This window comes from Ostrinia nubilalis, chromosome 18 (genome assembly GCF_963855985.1).
Source record: "Ostrinia nubilalis chromosome 18, ilOstNubi1.1, whole genome shotgun sequence".
NCBI lineage: Eukaryota > Metazoa > Arthropoda > Insecta > Lepidoptera > Crambidae > Ostrinia > Ostrinia nubilalis.
Genome location: NC_087105.1, coordinates 7,033,932 through 7,057,127, shown reverse-complemented (window position 1 = coordinate 7,057,127; position 23,196 = coordinate 7,033,932). Strand labels below are relative to the sequence as shown.

The 23,196-nt window shown below is 38.8% G+C and overlaps 1 protein-coding gene across 5 annotated transcripts in view; it reads left to right on the top strand.

Annotated features, from left to right (window-relative positions):
- Positions 1-23,196, top strand: part of LOC135080635 (synaptosomal-associated protein 25-like) — a 43,593-nt gene that overhangs the window by 10,333 nt on the left and 10,064 nt on the right. For 3 of the 5 annotated variants that reach the window (XM_063975324.1, XM_063975327.1, XM_063975326.1), the window contains exons 2-5: positions 13,987-14,077; positions 14,813-14,854; positions 21,997-22,045; positions 22,932-23,049. In XM_063975324.1, coding sequence (XP_063831394.1) covers positions 13,988-14,077; positions 14,813-14,854; positions 21,997-22,045; positions 22,932-23,049 — 299 coding nt within the window. In that variant the 5' untranslated portion in view covers position 13,987. Of the gene's footprint in view, positions 1-13,986; positions 14,078-14,812; positions 14,855-20,108; positions 20,158-21,996; positions 22,046-22,931; positions 23,050-23,196 lie in introns of all 5 variants that reach the window. The other 2 variants (XM_063975325.1, XM_063975328.1) reach the window with 1 other exon arrangement.

Here is a 23,196-nt window from a genome sequence, read left to right as displayed (position 1 = left end):
CCCAAATAATTTTGCCTGCAGAGGAGAATAGCTGGTCCCACTGACCTCTGAGCCAATCTCGGATCCCCTTCAGCCAGCTCGACCACCGCTGGCACCGGGACACTCCGGAACGAAGACGGATCTTAGAGTTTCAATTCCCCTACAGGGGGTTGGGGTCACGGGCAATTTGGAGTTAAATGCGTAGGTGATTTGCGAAAATGCGTTGTGCGTTATGATGCGATTTGCGGGAGATAAAAGTGGAGATTATTCTGAACATAATAAATATTCTGAAACCGCAAAACGGTAGAATTCAATAAATTCGGATGAGATACAAAAGCTTTCTAAGTCTAAATTGCAAAATCTAATCCGTAATCTTTATTGATCGATGTAAAGCCTACAATATTTTAATTTTAATGGGTAAAATTAGAAAAGCAAATGTTGTTGATTGCATATTCTATGAATACTAAGTCATGTGGGTACGAGTAAACTAATTAATTTTGGTAACAGTTTCAAAATTGTTAATTTAACTGACTGAAAAGTTAAATATAACTCCAAAAGTGGATGTAGAGCTAACAGATGATGATAACAAAATGGTGTTACTCAACGATTAATCAAATTAACTCGTTGTGATTCACTAACCCCAACCTTATCTCTTAAAAAAACCTATGACGAATATGCACATGCCTAACCATATTTTCCCGGTAAGAGCTGAAAATGGAAAATGGAGGTAATTTATAACTAAATATGGGAAAAACATTCATACTTTGACAAGGAAAATGGAAACTGCAGACCTACACGTTGGTGTTGCGCGTAATTAAAACGATAAATTGGACTTAACGAGACTAGAAGACAGAAATAGCGCAAAAAGATATTAGACCCCGACTCTATTAATTAAGAATTAATCTATGACCCCATTTAGCAGATAGCTGGCTCGGAGAGATCACTTTTTTACTCGACAGATTGAGCCTTATCGATTCTTCCTTATTCTTTTTATTGTTGTAATTCAAAAATATAGTGTTTGGCTCGTTGCAGCATGTTCTAAAAACACTGTGGATTTATAGCCTTCCTGAGGTAGCCATGTCTGTAACCGATATTTTATAGGTATTTCTTATTCAGATTAAGTTAAAAAACGCGATCCCACAATCAAGCTTAGTAACATAATTTTCTTGGATGCCAAAGACCTTCAATCAAAGATTACAATGCGTTTGTTGACTGACCATTTATTTATTTACGATAGGTATGTATTTTTAATCTCATCAATAATTCATAAGTTTACTGTTTTTGTAATTAAGTTATTTTTCCATTTACAAAACGATTATATTCATGCGTGACATGTGAAATTGCTTTGCGCCACATTCGTAACTGAAAAAGTTATATCGTAATTAAATAAAATTACTTTTGATTAAATAATCTTTATGGCAATGACAATCAACAATTTATTGCGTAAAATGTCGAATATTATGTAATCAAGTAATCTTATTTTGAGGCCGTTTAATTTTATTAACTTCTTTGATCTCTTCATTCACTTCCATTACTCCTAACTTCAATATTTAGAAATACTCCAACGTGTAAAATCAAAAGTTTAAATTCAAGTTCGTTCAAATTCTGAAATACGCCTATCGATTCGTACTTAGGTTAAATCCGATCATTTTGCGTTGCAAGCCTCGGGATACCTTGGGAGTGGATTAAAAAAGGTTTTGTTGAAGTTTTAATTGTATTGTTGAAAGTTGTAACGATGTGAGCGCGGCGTGTGTAAGCGAGCCCGGCCGGAGCTGGCGGCGGTGCGCGCGACTATTGATTTTCCGAGGACAGCTACGTCGGCGATCTCTGCATGTGCTAAGATTACAGCCGTTTTTAGGATACGACCGGACGCTGAAATTATATGTTTCCTGAGATGTTTTGCCACAAAATGCCCTTAATAGTATAATACTCGCAATTCTGTTCCAAATTTACCAAATTCAACAGCTGAAACCAATATTATAGAAATAGAAACATCAACACCATCAATTGTTGTGGCAGGAAAGTTATTTCCAATTACAATTCTAAATATACGATACGGGTAATGTACTGCTGGCCGACCTACCAAACAGAAAGTATATCAATTGAAGCACTCATTCACATTATTTGTCCCTTCATTGATAAAAAGTAGGGGGAGGCGTGAAGAAGACATGGTTTATTGTTCGGCAAAATCGTTTATCTTCGTTACGCTTTGCTATCTTTAGAAGAATTCTTGGTAGAAAAGAAAAGCCTTTTTTGAACCTGAAAATATATTAGGGGAAAGAACCTTGTAAAAATATCTTACACGCAAACAGAAATCTTGGGAATCTTATGAAAAATCAAGCATACTCGCTGATTGCGAGTGCTATATAATTTTCAGATGTCAAAGGCAAATGAAGCGATTCAGCTGCAGATCAGTTTAATCCGAGCATGTTGAAATGAAAGGTTGTCGAGGGTAGACGAGTGGCGTGAACAAATGAGGGGCGGGTATCAGGCGCCCTCCGGGGTTCACGCGTGCCGCAAATATATCACAAATATGTTGGCCTTCGCACGCTGAAGCCAGTTAAGCTGGCGTAACACTAAACCCATTTCCGACCTTTATCGCAATCAACGTCACTGTTTGCAAGTGAAATATTTATTGCAAATAAAGTAATGGTAAAGCCACGCCAGCGACCATTAATGTTTACAGAGTTAAGAAACGTAACGTATGAAACGTAATCAAGAAAATAACAATATTACAAATGTTCCGGCAACAAGAAGGGTTGGTTTTATTTTCAAGACATAGCCATACAGTATCAGCTTTATTTACAAGCCAGAGTTCGGCTGAAAACAATAAAGTGTGATTATCATACTCGAATAGTGTTGGTAATAACTCGCCGTGTGATAAGTATAAAAACAGTTGGCCTCTTTACTCATAGGCAGCAAAAAAATATTTTTATTCAGACTCCTACATTTGTTTGCGCGGGTTACGGGTAGAATAAAGATTTGAAGTTGAGCCGTAAGCCGTAATACCAGCGACCCCATTGTGCGACCACACAGCAAACAATACTGGAACAAGGAAAATCAAAAGCTCGACTACGTCAAAAGCAAACTGAAAATACAAATGGAAACGACAATTTACTGTAAAATGAAGAAATATACTTGCACTTAGAAGAACACATTCATCATCATAATATAATGTCACAGAAAGTACATGATGTAATAAGATACTTGATGAAACCTCATATTCTCCAACCATTAGTTAGGCTACAAGGTTCGCTGCAAAAATACCAACCTCCTTCAACAGTCGGGTAAATAGGTGTGTACCTACTGGAATGTTACGTAATTTTGATCTTAGTTTTCCTTGTGTGTTCTAAGTAGGGCATGCAATTCGGATATCCGGATATCCATATTATTCGGATATTCGCCACATTTATTATTCGAATAGCATCTATATAATTATTCGGTCTTTTCGAACAATACGAATACGCCTTTCCTATTAAAAACTTGTAAAAATATCTGACCGCAAACTACTTAATAAAACTTATAACTATTAAAACTGCAAGCAAGAAGTTAGCGGTAAGGTTAGATGAATGGACAAGTGCGCGCAATCGCAGATATCCGTTCAAGTGCCAACCAATATTCGCGAAAAAGGTTCAAGTGCCAGGCATATATAGTGTTAGAGTTATGGTGTAGTTATCTCCTGTTGTAATGAGATATTTAGTTCGTAGTAAATCAGCAGGGGTCCAGTGACTCAGTTGCCCTCAGTGGTCATGGTTTCTCAACTGTCCTGGATGGAATCTACTAAGGAGACTCCTGAAGTCCTGACACTAGCTCTTTGCAGTTTTCTAAATAAGAAGCCTTTAATGGTCATGAGTTGTTGGACTGATGAGTTTGGATGATAAGTTAATCCCTGTAGCGGAGTGTGTGGCTCTTTATTTCCTCTCTGACTGTGGGCAATGGCAAGTCCTGATAGATGAGCCTGTTGCTAATATACCACGGGATTTGGTAAATCAAACGTATGGCTTTTGTCTGTAAGCGCTCGATTATGTCGAGATTGGAGTTGGCAGCTGTTCCTCACAGCTGTATCCCGTAGGTCCAGATAGGTTTAAGGATAGTTTTGTAGACCATCATATTGCTACTAGTATTTAGCTGTGATTGGACTACGACAAGCCACATCATGTTTCTTAGTTTGGCATCTAGGTGCTTCCTCTTTGTCCATCCATATAATGCTTGGAGAAAGCCTGGTCCAGGTTAGCCTGCGGTCCAAGTGCAAGCCCAGATACCTAACGTCCTCAGCGGCTCAGCCTGAGGTATTTGGATACCGTTAAGTTTAACCGGTGGGCAGGAGTCTCTTCTGAGAGTGAAGGTTACATAAACATGCACAGATTTTTCACTGGATCGTCTTGTGTTGCCATTGTTACATGGTCGTCAGCAAAAGTTCCTGTGAATGTATTTGCAGTTGTTGGCAGGTCTGCGGTAAACAATAGGTAAAGCACAGGCCCCAAGACACTAACCTGGGGTATACCGGACGTTATGTTGCATAGGGCAAAGCATCTGTCTTTCAAATACGACCTAAGTATTTCGTAGAACGGACATGGGAGGTTCTTTTTCAGTTTGTACAAGAGCCCTTTATGCCAGACCTTGTCGAAGGCTTGACTTATGTCCAAGAACGCAGCTGAGCAGTATTGTTTCTTTTCTAGTGCTTCTGAGATGATGTTTATGGTTCTGTGGACCTGTTCAGTTGTGGAGTCTTTCCCGGAAACCAAATTGGTGTTCAGGTATCAGATCACCGATGTGGGGCTTCATTCGTTTGAACAGTATTTTTTTCTATCTTCGATAGCCGCGTTTTTTTTTTTCAAAAAGTTATTGAAGTTAGATGATTGTAGGTATTAAGCATGTCGGCGCCGGACACAGATGCTGCAAATTATTATTGATGATTAATAGTACCAATCTTAATATTATGTTATCTGTAAATCTGTAGAGTGGAAGGTTTGTGATTCCTAAACGTAACACCCGACTGATGCGCAGAAAAAGATAACTGTCAATCAGTTGTGTCATGTCAAGTGTGAGCAGGCGGCTGCGAGGTTATCTTTGAGAGCGTGTTGAGTTTGGTGGAACGTTAAATTGTAGGAAAAGTGATTGTCAACCATCCAAGATATTATCTCCTTGCCCGTTAACCCACGCCAATGGAGATTCCACCCCTAGAGTTCCTTCTGATAGAGACCCAGTGCCTTTATCAGAAGTGGGATTCGAAGGGCACTATTCAAAGGAGATAAATCTTTCAGCATGCACACCAACGCTACGCAACTGATCAAGTTTTACATGGAGGATGCTGACTCAGACATTGAGAGTTGGTACAGGTTGACGGAAATTATTGTGATTGACGTAAACTGGAAGGGCCTTTGTGAGTGAGTGAGTTGAGGGGGCCGGGCCAAGGGCGCCCGGGCCGCCCTGTTGCCGTGGTTGAAGGGGCTGTTTACGCCCGGGCCACGCTGGTGTAATGTTGGTTTCCTGGTCGCACGGCTGCATGCCTGGATCAGCAGTAATAGTGGTAGTTGGGTTTGAGGTAACTGGTTCAAGGAGCCTTGGCTTAAACCTTGCGCGTCGGGCCATGTTACCTAAACTCTGGTTTCCTGGTCGGCCAGCTGTAATGTGTTGGTTTCCTGGTCGGGCCAGCTGTAATGTTTTGGTTTCCTGGTCGGCGGGGCCTCACCCCGGGCCAGCTGCAATGTTTTGGTTACCTGGTCGGCGGGGCCTCACCCCGGGCCAGCTGCAATGTTTTGGTTTCCTGGTCGGCGGGGCCTCACCCCGGGCCAGCTGTAATGTTTTGGTTTCCTGGTCGGCGGGGCCTCACCCCGGGCCAGCTGTAATGTTTTGGTTTCCTGGTCGGCGGGGCCTCACCCCGGGCCAGCTGCAATGTTTTGGTTTCCTGGTCGGGCCTGACGCCCGGGCCAGCTGTAATGGTTTGGTTTCCTGATCGAGGGTCATCACGCCCTGATCAGCTGTATTTATTGTGATTCTACGATCTGATATTCGCACGCTCTGTAGTCAGGAATGGACGAGCTGTGATAATGAGAAATTGAATGTTTACAGATGGACAAACCCTGGACTAAGCGCACGAGGCCGTGCGATAGTCAGGCTGGCCGTGTCGGCGCCGGACACAGATGCTGCAAATTATTATTGATGATTAATAGTACCAATCTTAATATTATGTTATCTGTAAATCTGTAGAGTGGAAGGTTTGTGATTCCTAAACGTACCTAACACCCGACTGATGCGCAGAAAAAGATAACTGTCAATCAGTTGTGTCATGTCAAGTGTGAGCAGGCGGCTGCGAGGTTATCTTTGAGAGCGTGTTGAGTTTGGTGGAACGTTAAATTGTAGGAAAAGTGATTGTCAACCATCCAAGATATTATCTCCTTGCCCGTTAACCCACGCCAATGGAGATTCCACCCCTAGAGTTCCTTCTGATAGAGACCCAGTGCCTTTAAGCAAATTAATCCATATAAAAATGATTATAGACAAAAAAGTGTTTCTTTCAATTTACATTATATTGTAAATAGCAGTATTCGAAAAAATCGTTTTATTCGAAGTATTCGAATACCATAAATTTTAGTATTCGAATTATTCGAATACCAATATCGAACGAATAATGCATGCCCTAGTTCTAAGTTCCGTGTTCGTGTTATCTTCGGTCTCGCCTACAAATTGGAACAAAACGTATTGAAGATAAAAGCAGATTTGAAATTCCACTCCGAAAATAAGTAAAAATTGTTGTCCGCCGGACGCCTATCGGATATTCATAGTCTCTCATAAAGTTTTCAGAGGCGAGGGTACCAGGCAGGGACGGGTTAATAAATAAAACAGCAACAGTTTCAGAGACGACAACCTTTTACACAGGTCCCATTAAAATTCTAAGGTCGGCAGAACCGCACGCCATCGCATGCCGTGAACGAGCTCCCAGTAATGCTCGCTAGTGCATGGCCGTAATCGGAGTCTCACTTTCTAATACGTTCGTTTATTTATCACATGCTTCATTCATAGCCCCTGCACCTGCCTCAAACAAAATTTTACTATGTAATGTTTGTTCATTGACTATTTGGAGTGGCTGAGTAAATTACGGCAATTACAACTGCCAGCGTGTGATGTTTTTTGTTTTGTTGTACATAGTTTGCTCAGTTTTCCACAAACTTCTAAAGTGGTCATAAAGCAAAGTTAGCATTAGCTTCAACGACTGCATTATTGAACATCGGTAATGGCCCTCCTCAACAATTTTCTTTGATAACAGAAGCTAATTCCTTCAATTGCTGCATTAAACTAATCATTTATTTATACTTGCTGGCAAACAACACATGCCATGCGGCTTACTTGAAGTTCTCCTCTAAGGATATCTTAAACAAAATCAATATCGATGCAATGTCGTTAGAACTAGACGGATTGGATATCTTCTGATAGGATGGATTATGCAAATGGACGTGATTTACATTATGCCACGACCCAACTAAGGGATTTACTGAAAGATACAAAGAGGCGAGTGCCAACTTTCAGACAAAAGAAAAAGCCTTTTTCTTCATTGAAAATGTTTCTTTTGTTGTCATTCCCAATCTCAACTTTACCTTCTGGATTCAAACTTACCTGTATTTATGGTTCACTTCTGATCAAATACCTACATAGAGTTCGGGAATCGGGACTCGACAAACTATTGCTAAACGGTTTGCAGTCAACTGTGTACAAAATTTTCCAAACTTCAGACCCTAAAAGTGGGGCAGTGGAGTCGGGAAAATTGCCAAATCACTGCAAGTTCCTGCACGGGTTCCCAAGTAATTTATGAGTGCTTACAAAATCTGAGTGCTTTGTTAACTGCCTTGATTCTTTCATAAATCAGCTTTATGCTGCTTCCGCTATTGCTTTTAAGATACAAAGGGTCTTTTCATTCATGTTAGCACTAACTGATATTTTTCTTGCAAGAAGGCAAGCGTTTTCATAGAAGCTGAGAAAACTCGACCTCAATTAAATCTTCGTACTTATAAGCCATTTCGTTAAACGATTTCTATATATTCTACTTTATCCGTTTCTCACATCCTCCCTGGGGTAGTGGCACGTGTAAGGTAGTCGAAAAGAGCTGCTAAATAACGAAATATGGCTGTACGGATTACACTTGTAAGAGAGGATGTGATAGATGTTTTTTCTTCAGGTGTGTTCAAATCTCTTTTGTTTTTGTTGATGCCAAAGAACCAGATCACACAATATTACCACAGTAATATTACTCTCTCTTTATTAATCATACACATTATTTGTGTTTAAAATCAATATGATTCAATTCCAAACCAAAGGTTTGTTGTTTCATCTGTAACTTAGTAAGCCAACCTGTCTAGTGAATTCATCGAACCGCATGATACGGGTCACAGTCGGCACCGGTACCGTATTTTCCCGAATTCAGAGCTCGGGTCGGAAACGGGCCAACAGAGTGGCCCAAATTGCCAAATCATTTGAAGTTTCTACGAGGGTTCAAAATTTTCCAATGTTCCAGTAATTTATGGTTGCCCACAAGTGCCTAGAAATCTTCTGTTATTGCTATTTTGAATTCAGTTAATAATCGTACGTTATCAACTGTCAAATAATAACGATTACTTTACACAATTCCACCCTACGGATTTCTATTCCTGAAGAAAATATTTTATTCCAAAAGCTTCAATTTTTATTGGTTGTTTACATAAATCTTATTTTGAAGAAATTGTGGTTTCTCAAACGACGGTCAAAGCTTCAAGCTCAATCGTAGATTCAAGATTGAACGAGTTTCAATTTTACTGTGCCAGACTGTAATTTTTTTCTTTTGATTTTTTACTTAAATGTTGTCTCTTGAAACACAATACAGGTCTGTTGTCGCATTTGTAACTCGCACCTGCTATCACGTTTTAAAGTTTATTTAACCGTGTCCCATATTCAAGGAAGTTATTGGTTGACTGGCTACGTCCCCGTATTTCCAGCTTTCCCGAGCTTGATCTGTTTTGTTTTATTCGAGTTTGTTTTACTCGAGAGTGAGACCCAGTCGGCCGAATAAATCCGGTGACCCGTGTGCGCTTCAGTTGATAGTTTCAATTTTTCGCAACTTTAAGCAGAGTGGAAGACAAATGGCACAGCATAGAGAAAATGCCGGGAATTCTGCCAAGCCTAGTGAACCGATTCGTGTTTATAGAATCGAATTAATTTATGGTATATGAGAAAACGTTCTAGCTACTAAACGATCGATACACGGTATTTAGTGATGGCACAGTTATCTAATATTGTGCAACTAAACTTATACATACATTATTTATTTTGGAACAAAACCCAATCGGATCGATTTGAATCACCTAATGCTTTGCTTGATTGATTTTTGCTAATTATAACGAAGTGCTGTGCTGTGATAGTGTTAAACATAAGCCTTGGTAATACTGAGGTGAGATGAGAGTATGAAGATTTAAGAAGAGACTGACTAACGCCCGTATTCACAAACATTATTATTACTATGAGGTCTCACAGTGCGCGTGGATGCACAGGGTGACACACGAACCAATCACAGAGCTCTATTCACGTTCTATTTGCAATTTGTGAATACGGGCGTACTAAGAATGTTAAAAAAGGAACACATGTCTGTTTTATTTTAAGATCGAGGCTCGTATAGGTAAGCCGTTAAAGTCCCCTAAACTTTGATTATGGTTTCGGTTGTCTGAAGAGGCCGCAAACAGATTCGCTATAAAAGAGGGGTGGAAATGGCAACCCTGGGTTACGACCACCCCTTCTTTGTTCAGGCGTTCAAGGTCGCCCGCCCTGAGCCCCGATTACGGTAATTTTTAACGTCAACAATCCAGACACGCTTCTCGATTCTGCGATACGATTGGTCGTTCAACAGCGTACGTCAGCTGTTTTGACCAATCGTATCGCAGAATCAGAAACGCGTCTGGATTGTAGACGTTATAAAAGTTACCGTAATCGGGGCTCTGTTTATAATATTTGCTGAGTTCATTGTTCAGCTACATATTACTAAAGTTAAAATAAATATTAAATTGTGTGTAGAACGAGATGACAAAGGTCGGGATGCCTTTGGCCTTTTAATAATAAGGTAAAAGGAAAACACGCCAGACGTTCCTTCAAAGGGAAATGAGTACATTCAAATGACATATTTCAAGACAAATACGCCACTGACTCACATCAAGCATATAGCCACCTCGCTCTTGAGTTTACGTTCATTATTTTATTTTTCTTTGCTCTGATTCTGCCAGTAACTCACTGTCTTTTTCACTCGTGTACTATCTTGTAAACATAGTGTAACCATCTACCACACTCGTTACGTTATCATCATGAAACTGGAAATGTTTGTTGTTATCTGCCCGTGAATGAAGGCCTCATAAACTGTCCCTCCCGCCCGACACCCCCGAGCGCTAATCTTCGATGCCAGAAGGGCTTTCCTTCCAAATACCGCTGTTATTATGGAAATTTGTTTGTGACAAATTGTGACCGATAATTTCCTTTCCAAAAAGATCGTGGTACTTTGTATAATCTGTCGCATTGTTTATTCTTTTGGTTTTGATCAATATTTCATAGACAGTATGCGGCATTGTTTTAAACGTTTTGAAAATTGGAGCAATGCTGCGCATTGCCACTGCATTCTAATCGATTAATTGGACAAAATTAGCAAATACTTTCTCCGCCATTATTGTGACCTATTGACCTCATTTCAGATCTTCATGATGCGCATGTTGAGTGTCGAGATCAGTAGATTGTATCAGTTGTATCTGCACACTAGAAGAGCTAGTTTTCAATATCTAGCAATATTTTCAAGAGAGTGGCGACGCACACTACAAACTAACGGATTGTTAATTTATACATCGGTTAATTAGTAGTCGTCGACTGCAAAAACGTCGCAATGCTGATTTTAGCAATAGAGAAATAGCCAATAGCATTATTTGTGCGACGGAAACTTAATGCTCGTTATTTAGCTGAAACATTTGCAATTCGCAAATAGAAGGTGAAACCGCAATTAGTTTGAAATAAACCTAGAAAACTAGCAAGTTTAACGTTGAAATAAAAGCTAAACGCCTAGCGTGCGCCGGTCGCTTTTAACTATTCAGCTTGTTCCCTTTTGCTGACGTAGTAGTCTACGAGGAAAGTGAATATTACCTAGTTTAAAAATTCAAGGCGAAGGTAATACAGTACTTATTATTATTCTGTGGTAAGGGGGCGTCCATAAATTACGTGAGACAATTTTGGCTATTTTTCAACCCCCCCGCCCCCCTTGGTGAGATTTGGTGATATTTTGCCTGACCCCCTCCCCCACCCCCTAATCTCACGTGATATTTAAAAAAAATCCGAAATTTAATAGTTTTGGAGTAATTTAACTGAGAAAGTTTTTTTTTGTGTGCTTAGTGCGAGTTTGCATTTACCGTTGTCGCTAACGAGTGCATCAAAAAGATCTATAAAGTTTAAGATTTTAGTTCTTGAAAGTATCTGCTAGGGACGCTGTACAATCATCATACATTTAATGCATGTCATTGTCACGATCGATATAAAGTCGCACTAAGCCCACTGATTACGAATAGATCCAGAAAAACACGTGCAGTGACAGCGGTTAGTGCTAGGGTCTCATTGTTTTTTTTTTACAGAAGTACCTAGTCTAATTATTGTTCCTTTCTACATAATCTAGCAAAATCGATTTTGATAAAAAAAAAACTTGTTTTATATATTATATTAATTTCGTCATTTATTCTGCATTTTAGTATTCACACATGCAGACGGAAGCATTGTTAGTCTTATTTGTTTAGACGGTATAGAATAAAATGTCATTATCATCATAGAAAATATAATTTTTGAGGGTCCCGTAGTCCTGACAAGGAACCCTTATAGTTTCGATATGTCTGTCTGTCCGAGGTTTTGCTTGGAAACTATTGGCACTAGACAAAACGGTAGAATAAAATTTTGAAAAAATATTTTTTTAGGGTAGCTCCCCTACATGTAAAGTGGGAATGATTTTTTTTTTCATATTCTACACCATCGTGTAGGATATCGTTGGATGACTTGGGGGTTTCAAAGACTATTTTTCGATTTAGGGATCCGTTTGCAAACTATTAAAGTTTAAAGTGCCAATTTTTGTTCGAGCAGGGCGTTCCCCCCTCTAAAAACTAGACTGTTGGCTTGAAAAATCTGAAAAAAATTCATAATAATACTGCTTTTTATGAACTTTCAAGAAAACTATAACGGTTAGGGTAGGTCAGTTGGTTTAAGAGTAATAGTCATTTAACTCGTGTACTTATTATACAATTTCATATCTAATAAAAATTCCTTAAAAGAAAATATTAAAAGCGACTTTAGATGAAGTAATTGCTTGCTTCTGAAATATATTTTGTTAACGACGGACAACTACGGAACCCTACACTGCGAGTGGCACGACACGCACTTGGCCAATTTTTTTTACTTAAGATTTGAACCCAGTTTTCTGGCAAACTCTATTTCTCTATTTCTTGCGGAAAAAATTACGTGATATTTTCTGAGACCCCCCCTCTCCCCCACGTGAGATTTAGTGAGGTTTTTGTTGACCCCCTCCCCCCCCTAAAAGTCTCACGTAATTTATGGACGCCCCCTAATACACACAATAAACAATGTTTAGTAGGAAATTCCTAATAGGTATCTTGACCTACATTCTTGAATCATAATGGTTGTTATATTAATTTACGTCTCGAGATTTAACTTTCGTCGCCAACTCTGATGTCTCTCTTCACATTTACTTCCTTTTGATTACAAAAATAATTGGCATAACAATCCCGAAATACGGAATCTCTTGATTTTGTTCGTCCTTCAACCTCCACTTGATTATTCGCAAAGAGAATCACGTTTGGCTATCAAGAGATTTGCAGGCAATGTAGAAGCGTCATTTCGATTTATGGAAACTTAAGTCTTTGTGACGATATCTGTAAGATATGTTGTCTTTGTTGAGAACTGGAATAAAACTGATTTATCGAAGATTCCCGACCGCGCCCTAGAGCTTTGGTTGGAGCACGTACCGTAAATAAATTATGGTAATTCCGAAACTTCGTCTTCAGCTACAACGTACAACTTGCCTATAACAACCTTTTAATGAAACTTAGAAGGGTTGGTACTTGGAACTCGTAGTTGTGCTACGTGTGATAATTTTCTAACATTAGTCACCCAAATTTAACTGCCGATGTTCGGAAATCCAAATGTAGATACATAAACACGTACAATTATTACACTTATTTTTGGATAACACGCGAGGATACTAGCGTAAACTCGTGTCAATGTCCTGTTCCACCCAAATTTAGGCCATTCTGTACGAAAAGTGACGCGTGTTCGTACAACAATAGTTAATTTTGTTAATTGCAAACGTAAGGTCGAATGTTAGCCACTTCAAGGCCGAAACACATCGATCTACTGCGGTTTTTAGATTGTATCTACTATGATTCTTCCAATTTTATTGTAGTTAACAACAGTCTATTTTTATTTACCTACTGCATAAACCAGCACCTTGTTCGCATTCCTAATGATAAAACAGTCATTTACTTTATTGTCATTGCATTTATCAACAAACTATGCATAATCATACGTATTTACAGTGTACAAACATGCGAATGTGCTCTAAACGGAACAAACACAAGATCAGTCATCAACATCTTACGTGATATTTGAAACTACATTACGGTGATATAAATAACTTCTTGAAACTGTAAAAAAAATTATATTGAAAAAAAAACTATTCTTCCATACTTTTTAATAATCTGGAGATACCCTATCCTGGAGGCATGCCATCACGCTGCCTTAAAACGTCACGCTGCCAATAGCGTATCTCCTGTATAGCCAGGATCTACAGCTTGACTCAAGCTGCTTAACCGCCAATAAAACCCAACCTGTGAAGGTCAATAGTCATTTTCTAAGGTACATAGAGTGTAGATAGACCTATCAACTATAACTGAACATGAGTTTGCAAGCTGTTTTATACTTCCATGATCCTCACAGTTTTTGCTTCGATTGTTCCAGGATGCCGGCAGCAGCGCCCCCCGCCGAAAATGGCGCGCCTCGCAGCGAGCTCGAGCAGCTCCAAATGAAAGCCGGTCAAGTTACCGATGAGGTCAGCACTTGCTTAACCGATATTCATGATTCAGCAAAACAGATAGACGACAAAGGCGAATCTAATCGACCAGTACTCGTTAACTTAAATTAAAGATATTCAGAGGTGGAATTGTGTAAAGCAATCGTAATCATTTGACAGTTCATAACGTACGATAAAGTCAGTTAAACAAAGCGTTTGACAGAATAATCGTACGTTATGAACTGTCAAATGATAACGATTGCTTTACACAATCCACCTCTGATCTGATTTGAATTTGGCCATTCAATTGGAATTTAGACAAAACAAACCATTGGGATTAGAGGGAACTCTTCTTATATGTGACTAAAGGAGAAAAACATTAGTCTCCTCTAATTTTTGCTGTGCCCGCCAGGGTTCATACTGTCCAATATTATTTTGAAGATCTTACCTAATACATACATGATTGGAATAGCAATCAATATTTGTGTGTTCGTAATAACTTTACTAATAGCGAAAACATTATACCTATTCAAGTCTACCGTGTTTGCTTGTATTTCAATACAGGCTTCTTGAGTGTAGATTTATCTAGCGTCTTTAGTAATTTGCTCATTAAAGATGGATCTTAAGATGAGATCTTATGGCCACTGTCCATCAGTGATGATGAAACTGGTGATGGTTATAATTATAATTTTTAAGAATTCAAAAAATAACAATCGTATACTGATAATGATTTTGTTTTACATAAAAATAACGATGTAATTTATAATATTTCAGTCATTGGAGTCGACCCGGCGTATGATGCAACTATGCGAAGAGGTGGGTTCCTTCATACATTATTGTCCCTAGATTGTAAGAATAGATTAACATAACATTTGAAAACTTTTATAATCTCAATAATATTTACTAACAATTCAACAATATTGCTATAAGAACGTAAGCTGACGACGCTATAGACGTCAGACTTAATTAGATTTCAGTGGTCAGTGTATGTGTGTGTATTAGAATCAATTCTAATAAGGTCACTATGGAAGTTTTCGAATGAAATACGATAAGGGAGGGAGTGACATAACTAAATGTCGAGAATACCTCCCGAATCTATCCATGTCATGTTAAAATAAGTTAAATAATAAAGCGGGTTTTCTGTCCCCATGATTCATAACAGTAATCTCTTGTCAAGAACTTGATATGAAAACTGAAACATACGAAAAGATTTCTATCAAATATTAGACAACAATGCGTTTCGTTTTTATATCAATTTCGTGTTCTGTGTACAGTGTAACTGACCTGAATTAATGTGCGAGTATTTTCCTTTAAAAGCACTCAATTGATTTTCCAACCGTGCGAGAATACTGAGAAATTTCCCATGTCTATTTGTTAAACTCTTAATTAGAAGATTTTATAACTGTGCGGAATTTATTGGTAGACGCGTTTCTGTTGAATTCAAAAATTTGTTTCCCCACATAGTTTGTTTATTTAATTTCGTTGGTTATATGATTATTTGTGATCATCTGTGAGAGAGGTGTTCTCGATGCGAGGGAGTGAGGGGTATAGCGGAAGTGTCCTGGATAGCCCCAAGCTCGGTTTGGTCTCCGACGCTCGTCCCCAGTATCCCCTAGGGCGCAGCCTCTGCTATCCCTGGCTGTTGTGTATCGATGTCGCTAAATATATTTACGTTTTGTCCACAGATATAGATATACATAGATAACGCAAGTAACACGATCTGTATTAAAACCAAGCGTGCCGACTTTTTAATACCTACTGTGACGTCACAGCCAACATTTAGTGACGGGAAATCGTAATCGATTCAAAGATGCCGATGCCGCCGTTGCCCCAACGCACCGCTACGATCACAGAAATGGCATCGATTATCTGACAGACGAATGAGATACACAGACGAATGAGATATACAGACGAATGATATTAAACGGAATATTTAAATAGATAATATTTTCATTGAATTTTAAATAAAAATGTATAATTCTAAAACAGATTGCTTATTATAATACATCGTTGCTGCGCGGGCTTTTTTCGAGCCGCCCAGTGTTGTCACACATAATTATTTTTTTTTGTATTATTAATTTCATCCTGTTTAAGTTTATTTTGAGACAAAGTCACATGTAGTTTTCTTTTAAAAAACACAATTAAATAACTACAATAGGCTAATTTTAGACACGATCCCGTATTAATAAAAACTTAAAATAATATAAATACTACAAATACACATTAATTAGAATATTTATTTTTATAATATGAGAGTTATTTTTTAATAATAATTAGTATCATTCGTTTGTCCGATATCGATAAGAATCGATTATTGATTAAAGTAGTAGAACGAACAACACTAGTAGCAAAATATGACAGACGAATGAGAAGTTGCGTGTACAACGAACTCGAAGCGATGCGCGACAGTGGAGCTTGTGCGTTATACATCGCCTCTTAACACATAACGTCAGATCAAACGCTCAAAACAAACGCGGCAATGTATCGTAAAAATTTTTTTGAATGGTAAGTTATAGATTTTTAGGTACATTCTTGAAACCACAGGTTGGAATACTTAAAAAAATGTTTTAAAATGAATTAACACTTAATATAATATTCAAATAACTTACCCGTGATAGGAAATATGTCCTTGCCTTTGGGAGCTCGAAATTTTTGGCTTATTGCAATTAATTATCACACATTGAGACATTTTTCTAGTTTTCGCGGCCGTCCGCATGCAACAACAGACGCGCGTGGACTGTAAGCAGCGGCAGCTCATTCCGATGCTTTATCGGGATCGGGACACGCGAAGTAGGTGCATTCGCGTTATCTAGGTATATCTATATCTGTGGTTTTGTCTATAAATGTTTATGTATATTTATTGTAGTTCTCCTATTATAACTTCCCTTTTATGTTCTTTTTGTTTTCGTGACCTTTATTTGATTATAATATACAGGGTGTTTGGCGCATCGTGTGCCAAAATGATTTGGCGGATAGAATGGGTCATTTCCTATATTTTCAGCCCCCATAACACGTTCCATGCCAGGCGGCTACTTTTAAATTAATGTTTTTAGCAATTTCACCAAAATACCCAAATCGCATCATTTAATTTCGATTTAAAAAAAAACTACTAGGCGCAGCTCTAAAGTAAATATTTTGTTTTGACGTGCATTAATGTAGGGTTGCATCAAATCTAAATTTACTGGCAAATATCATCAACTTTTTTTAAATTCAGCTTTGGAGTTTTCCGAAAAGTTAAAAATGGACTGAACATTTAAGTTTATATAGGTATAAATTTTTTTTTAAAAGAGATAGCGATCTTGGGATTTTATCAAAACTTCTCTAGTCTATCCTCATTCAAACGGTATACTAATCTTGTTTAAATAATAACAACAACTTCACAAATTCCTTAAATTAGTGCATTGACTCTACTCGGACTGATTTGCGAAATTTGTGTTTATAGCCCCTTTTTGTGTGAATAGCACGTTGAACACCTAACAGGTAAAAATTATTTATCTTATGCAATGTAAAAACCTTTTCCCAATCGTTTTTCAATGTGGATTTCTTGAAATTAAAGACGAAATTAATTATTTTGATCGTTTATTAATCATTACAAATTTTGTTCAAAATGTCCGCCTCGGCAACGTATACACTCAAGACATCTTCTAATTTCGACTGTTGTCGTATGTAGCCACATTTCTCTTTTTACTACTACAAAGGCGTTTTCTATTCGTTGTAGTTTTTCTATTGTTTGAATGCGTTACGTACACCAGTTCTTTAGCTTGTCCCCAGACGTAAAAATCGAACGGAGTTAGGTCTGGGGAACGTGCAGGCCACTGTATAGGGTCATGTCTTCCAATCCACGAGTAGAAAACGCCTTTGTAGTAATAAAAAGAGAAATGTGGCTGCATACAACAACAGTCCAAATTAGAAGAAGATGTCGTGAGTGTATACGTTGTCGAGGCCATTTTGAACAAAATTTGTGATAATTAATAAACGATCAAAATAATTAATTTCGTCTTTAATTTCAAGAAATCCACATTGAAAAACGATTGGGAAAAGGTTTTTACATTGCATAAGATAAATAATTTTTACCTGTTAGGTGTTCAACGTGCTATTCACACAAAAAGGGGCTATAAACACAAATTTCGCAAATCAGTCCGAGTAGAGTCAATGCACTAATTTAAGGAATTTGTGAAGTTGTTGTTATTATTTAAACAAGATTAGTATACCGTTTGAATGAGGATAGACTAGAGAAGTTTTGATAAAATCCGAAGATCGCTATCTCTTTTAAAAAAAAATTTATACCTATGTAAACTTAAATGTTCAGTCCATTTTTAACTTTTCGGAAAACTTCAAAGCTGAATTAAAAAAAAAGTAGATGATATTTTCCAGTAAATTTAGATTTGATGCAACCCTACATTAATGCACGTCAAAACAAAATATTTACTTTAGGGCTGCGCCTAGTAGTTTTTTTTTAAATCGAAATTAAATGATGCGATTTGGGTATTTTGGTGAAATTACTAAAAAAAATAATATAAAAGTAGCCGCCTGGCATGGAACGTGTTATGGGGGCTGAAAATATAGGAAATGACCCATTCTATCCGCCAAATCATTTTGGCACACGATGCGCCAAACACCCTGTATAATATGTAAACAGTATTATATGTTTTATAATCATACATTGGGTGTTGCATGATCCGTGCCTTACTGTGTCCTAAAATGTTAGTGACCTCTATAGCCCTTTGTGTTGTTCAGTAGCTCTGTACATTTTATGTGAGTTTTATATTGTGGGCATCTCGGCTATTGGCGCTGACTGTTAATTTGTGTAGAATTTAGTGAATCCACTTATCTAAGTTTCTTTTATAACGAAACTGATATATGCAATAGAAAATGTTAACCGTCAGCTCCTAATGTGTGCCCAAATCGCTGTTTTTGGTTCCAAGCATGAAGCCCATCATTGACAATAGAGAACAATCCAAGTCCCATTTAGATGAAAATACTTCTCAGATGTTAGCATCCCCTTTAGTGTATCTGACCCAGATGTGCGCTTTCCTGTCTGATAATAGTCTATCCGTTTGTGCTTGGGCTTGCTTCTAAACGAAACCCTTTACCTACTATTGGACGCCAACTCTATTACTAACTAGTACTTCGTAATCTAACTAACCAATCCGCCCTTCCAGGCTGGGTCACTACTTTCAAACGCACCTTTTACTACAGTCTTGTCTTGATTCTGATAATTTTATTAATCCTTCTTCATAGACATCTATCTGATATGATTTGCCTCTGTGCCTCTCCGACTGTTTCTGACATTCAAACACCTACTGATCTGTACCTCTACAAGAATCACCAGGATCAGTGTATGTTGATGTTTGTTCTATCCTATTTTAGTTGACTCTGTATTTTAGGTCTCTGTGTAGTGGCTGCTCTCTGTTGTTGACTGTAAATCTATTATGTTGTATGATTTTCATGCCTTCTCGAACATTCACAATACTGCCAGTATATGGGCGCGTACACACCCCGTACCTGCCACTGAACTCCAACAAATATATCGAGCTACACCTCATTCTGACTCTCACACAAAATACAGACCAATGAAGTAGTATCATAAATACTTGTCCACATTTCTGTTTATATATTTTATCCTTATTTGTTTTACTTTATTGTATTACGATACGACATACTAATGATTAATTATTTTGTAAAAATATCGTTTTATGTATAAATATGTTTTCTCAATGTCAGTACCATATAAAGTTACATGAATAACATTTATGTCTTACTGACACTAAACAAGACTCCGTACATCTCCAAACAACACAGCTCAAACACCAGGGAGAACACCTACCAAGTCGTCATCATCTGCTATGAGGTCATCCCGTTACATGTACCGTCAGTGACATTTGCTGATCACGCTGGAGATGTTCTCCTTGGTGTCACACTGTAAAATACGATATGATGGCGCACAATACTCCTAATAACAATAACACAGCACGTCGCGGCGCCGGCCCCACGGCCGCCGACCACCCACTCACTCCACTGTACCCCTCACAACTAACATGCTCTGTGACTTTTTGTTTCTGCGGCGTAGAGCAAGGAGGCCGGCATTCGTACTCTGGTCGCTCTAGACGACCAGGGAGGTGAGTGATATGCAAAGTTTGCAACACTACATTATTTACAATTTTATCTATTTTACCTTTTTCGCTAATCTTGTTGAAGCGTCGTAGGGTTTTCAGCCGACCCGAAGACGGGCTCGCCACCATAGAAGAGGTTAAGGGGGTATCGCATTGTATTTAAAAATTTCGTCACTTCTTATCAAATGCAAAGGTGCGGGCATCCTCTGAAACATCGACTGTTAACATTGTATAACTCACACACGGAGATGATCACGGAAAACCCACATCTTTGTATATTAATTCGTTATGTAGATTTATACACCACTTTGCACAACTTAACAACAAGCTCTATCTCCCTACGACGTCAGGCAGGTCGCCCGTATCTACATTATTACAAACGATTAGTATTCGTATGGACCGATACTTATACATTCTGCATTTCAGCTGTTCGTACTTGACTCTTGATTAACAACTGTACCTGAATCACATAAACGAATAATTAACGAGCAAAGTAAATTCGAAACGCTTCTCCTCAACGCACGACTCTTAACATCACACAGAAAAATCATGAATCATATGAAACTGAGCACAGATGAAACTGAATCTGGTTTTACTTGCAAGCTTCACTGCATGCATGTCGTTGTGGATGGAGTAGTGTGTTAGCGGCAGGGCGCGGGCGGCGCCTGCGCGCGCGCCGCCACCGCCACCGCCGCCGCCGCCGCACGCGCCGCCCGCGCCCCGCCCCGCGCCGCACGCCGCCGCCGCCACGCCCGTAGCGCGTCACGTCACGCGTCCGCCCGCCACGCTCGCCGCTGCACCGCACCCGCGCGCGTCTCGTGCGTACCCTTACCGGCGCACCGCACCCCGCCACCCACACACCCCAAAACTCTCTCCTACGATATATTATTTTGATTTGTATTTTATGTATAGAGCGAGGACGCCGGGGGGCAAGCGCTTCATATGTTGAGTCACCAGGGCGGTAAGAGTTAAACTGAAAATGGGTAGTCGAAACGTGAGAACGTCTGTGTTGAATGTGCAGTAAAATAATAATTAATCTCTTTGTTTTTCTTTGACGTTTCTCTTGAATAACGACTTATCTGAGATCGATGTTGCGTGTGTTTCTATGTTTCGATGGGGATGACTTTAACAATATAGTGTAAATAGATACGCCCGATGGCCGTTCGTTGCTAATTGTCGCAAAAGACTGTTACTCTATCTTTTGCTGAAAGTTTAATTTGTATGAGCTGCGCAATCTGTTTAGTTCTTCCGTCACTGTTTTATTGATCGGAACGCTTTTTAATAGGTATATTTATTTATCTTTCCGAATCCTGTTCTCTTCTCGTAATCTGCGGTACTGAAATGAATGCGCGTTGACCGAGTGTATATGTTGGACGTATAGAGTATATGGTATACGCCTTCATCCATGGCTAGCAGCGTATCAATGTTAGATCGTAGGAGTGTAACTGTTAGCTCGATGCGATCTGTGTTTTTCTGCGAGGTCGGCGGCGCCGCCTCCGCGCCGCTCGCTCCTCGCCACACTACATATTAGTTTGTTCATTTCTCTTCTTCAACTAAATCAATACTTTGCTACATTCACGTTTCATTTAGGAATGGCTTTATGGATACGCTCATTTGCTAAGTTGATTTATTTTATTCATAACGTCATGAAAGGTGCCCGCCCGGCCAGGTGCGGGCACCGGATCATGTCCATGTATCGTTTTGTTTCTGTTTAGTTATCAGTTTGAGTTGTGTTGAGTATGGGTTGTCCCGGGCGACGCGGCGCCGGCCTCTGCGCGCGCGTCGCCTCTGACTCCTCACCGCATTCGTTTGGCGAGCTATAGTGACATCATTATTGTGTTGTAGAGTCACGAGGTGGGCATGAAAACCCTGGTCATGCTGGATGAACAGGGCGGTAAGCATCCAGTAGTACTATTTTGCATCACTCATATTTTAGTACAGCTTCTGTCTGAAATGCCAGTTCAGATAAATTTACAAATGTTCATTGAATGGCAATGATGTTTAACGTTACCGATTGAAAATTTGCTAACAGTTTCTTTATAATGGATAATAAAGAAGGTAAAATTGTTTGTCATGATCACGTTAACTAAACTAGCAACTAAACTGCATCAAAATCCACTCCGATCCTACATTCGCCTCTGTGAATTAGGACTAGGAGAATGTCTTGTTGAGTTGAGCCGTTTGAATTATTTCTTTAGTTTTTCTCACGCATCTAGCTATGCACGAATACTTCTATCTTGCTGTTTGCATGACTATTAGATTTTATGAATTTTTATTGATATTCTGAGTGTTAGCCACTACGAGAATGGTATTGTATTCACTTAGTATCAGCACATACATCATTTAATTCAAAGGTAATGAATCGTCATATTTAGATTCCACCGGATCAAGTGTAAGACATAAAGTTACATTGACCTCAACAGAGTTTGTTAAATAACAAGAACCTTAATAGTTGCTTAAAATATAGATCCAAAGTGACATAGAATTGCTGTAGGTAACGAGTCTTAACCTGCATGAGATTAACTAGTCAAAAATAAAAGCTCATTAAATCTTACATAAAATGTCTTACACTTAGCTCGGGCTTTTGTCGAGAGCGTTGAGAATTTACAGTTGAAAATATTAAATTAAAGTGTAAAATGAATTTGAAGATAATATCAGTAAAGTCAAAAGTCGTGTTAAAATTGTTTGACAAAGTTTTGAAGAGTTAGGAGCTTGAACACATTACTGGCAATTTGCGCTAAAAGGCCGAAGTTAAAGCATTTGTTGGTGTGTGTGAACAGAACAATTGGACAGAATCGAGGAGGGCATGGATCAGATCAACGCGGACATGCGCGAGGCGGAAAAGAATCTGTCGGGGATGGAGAAATGTTGCGGCATCTGTGTTCTGCCATGCAACAAGTATGTTGTTGTATTATTACATTGCTGTACAGTCGACAGCACATCCGACTTTATAATTATTATTGTTGCAAAATCTTACCTATTTCAATTACATTTAGATTCTACTGTGTTTCGCTAGATGTGCCGTCGTCGGTACCTACTTTTATA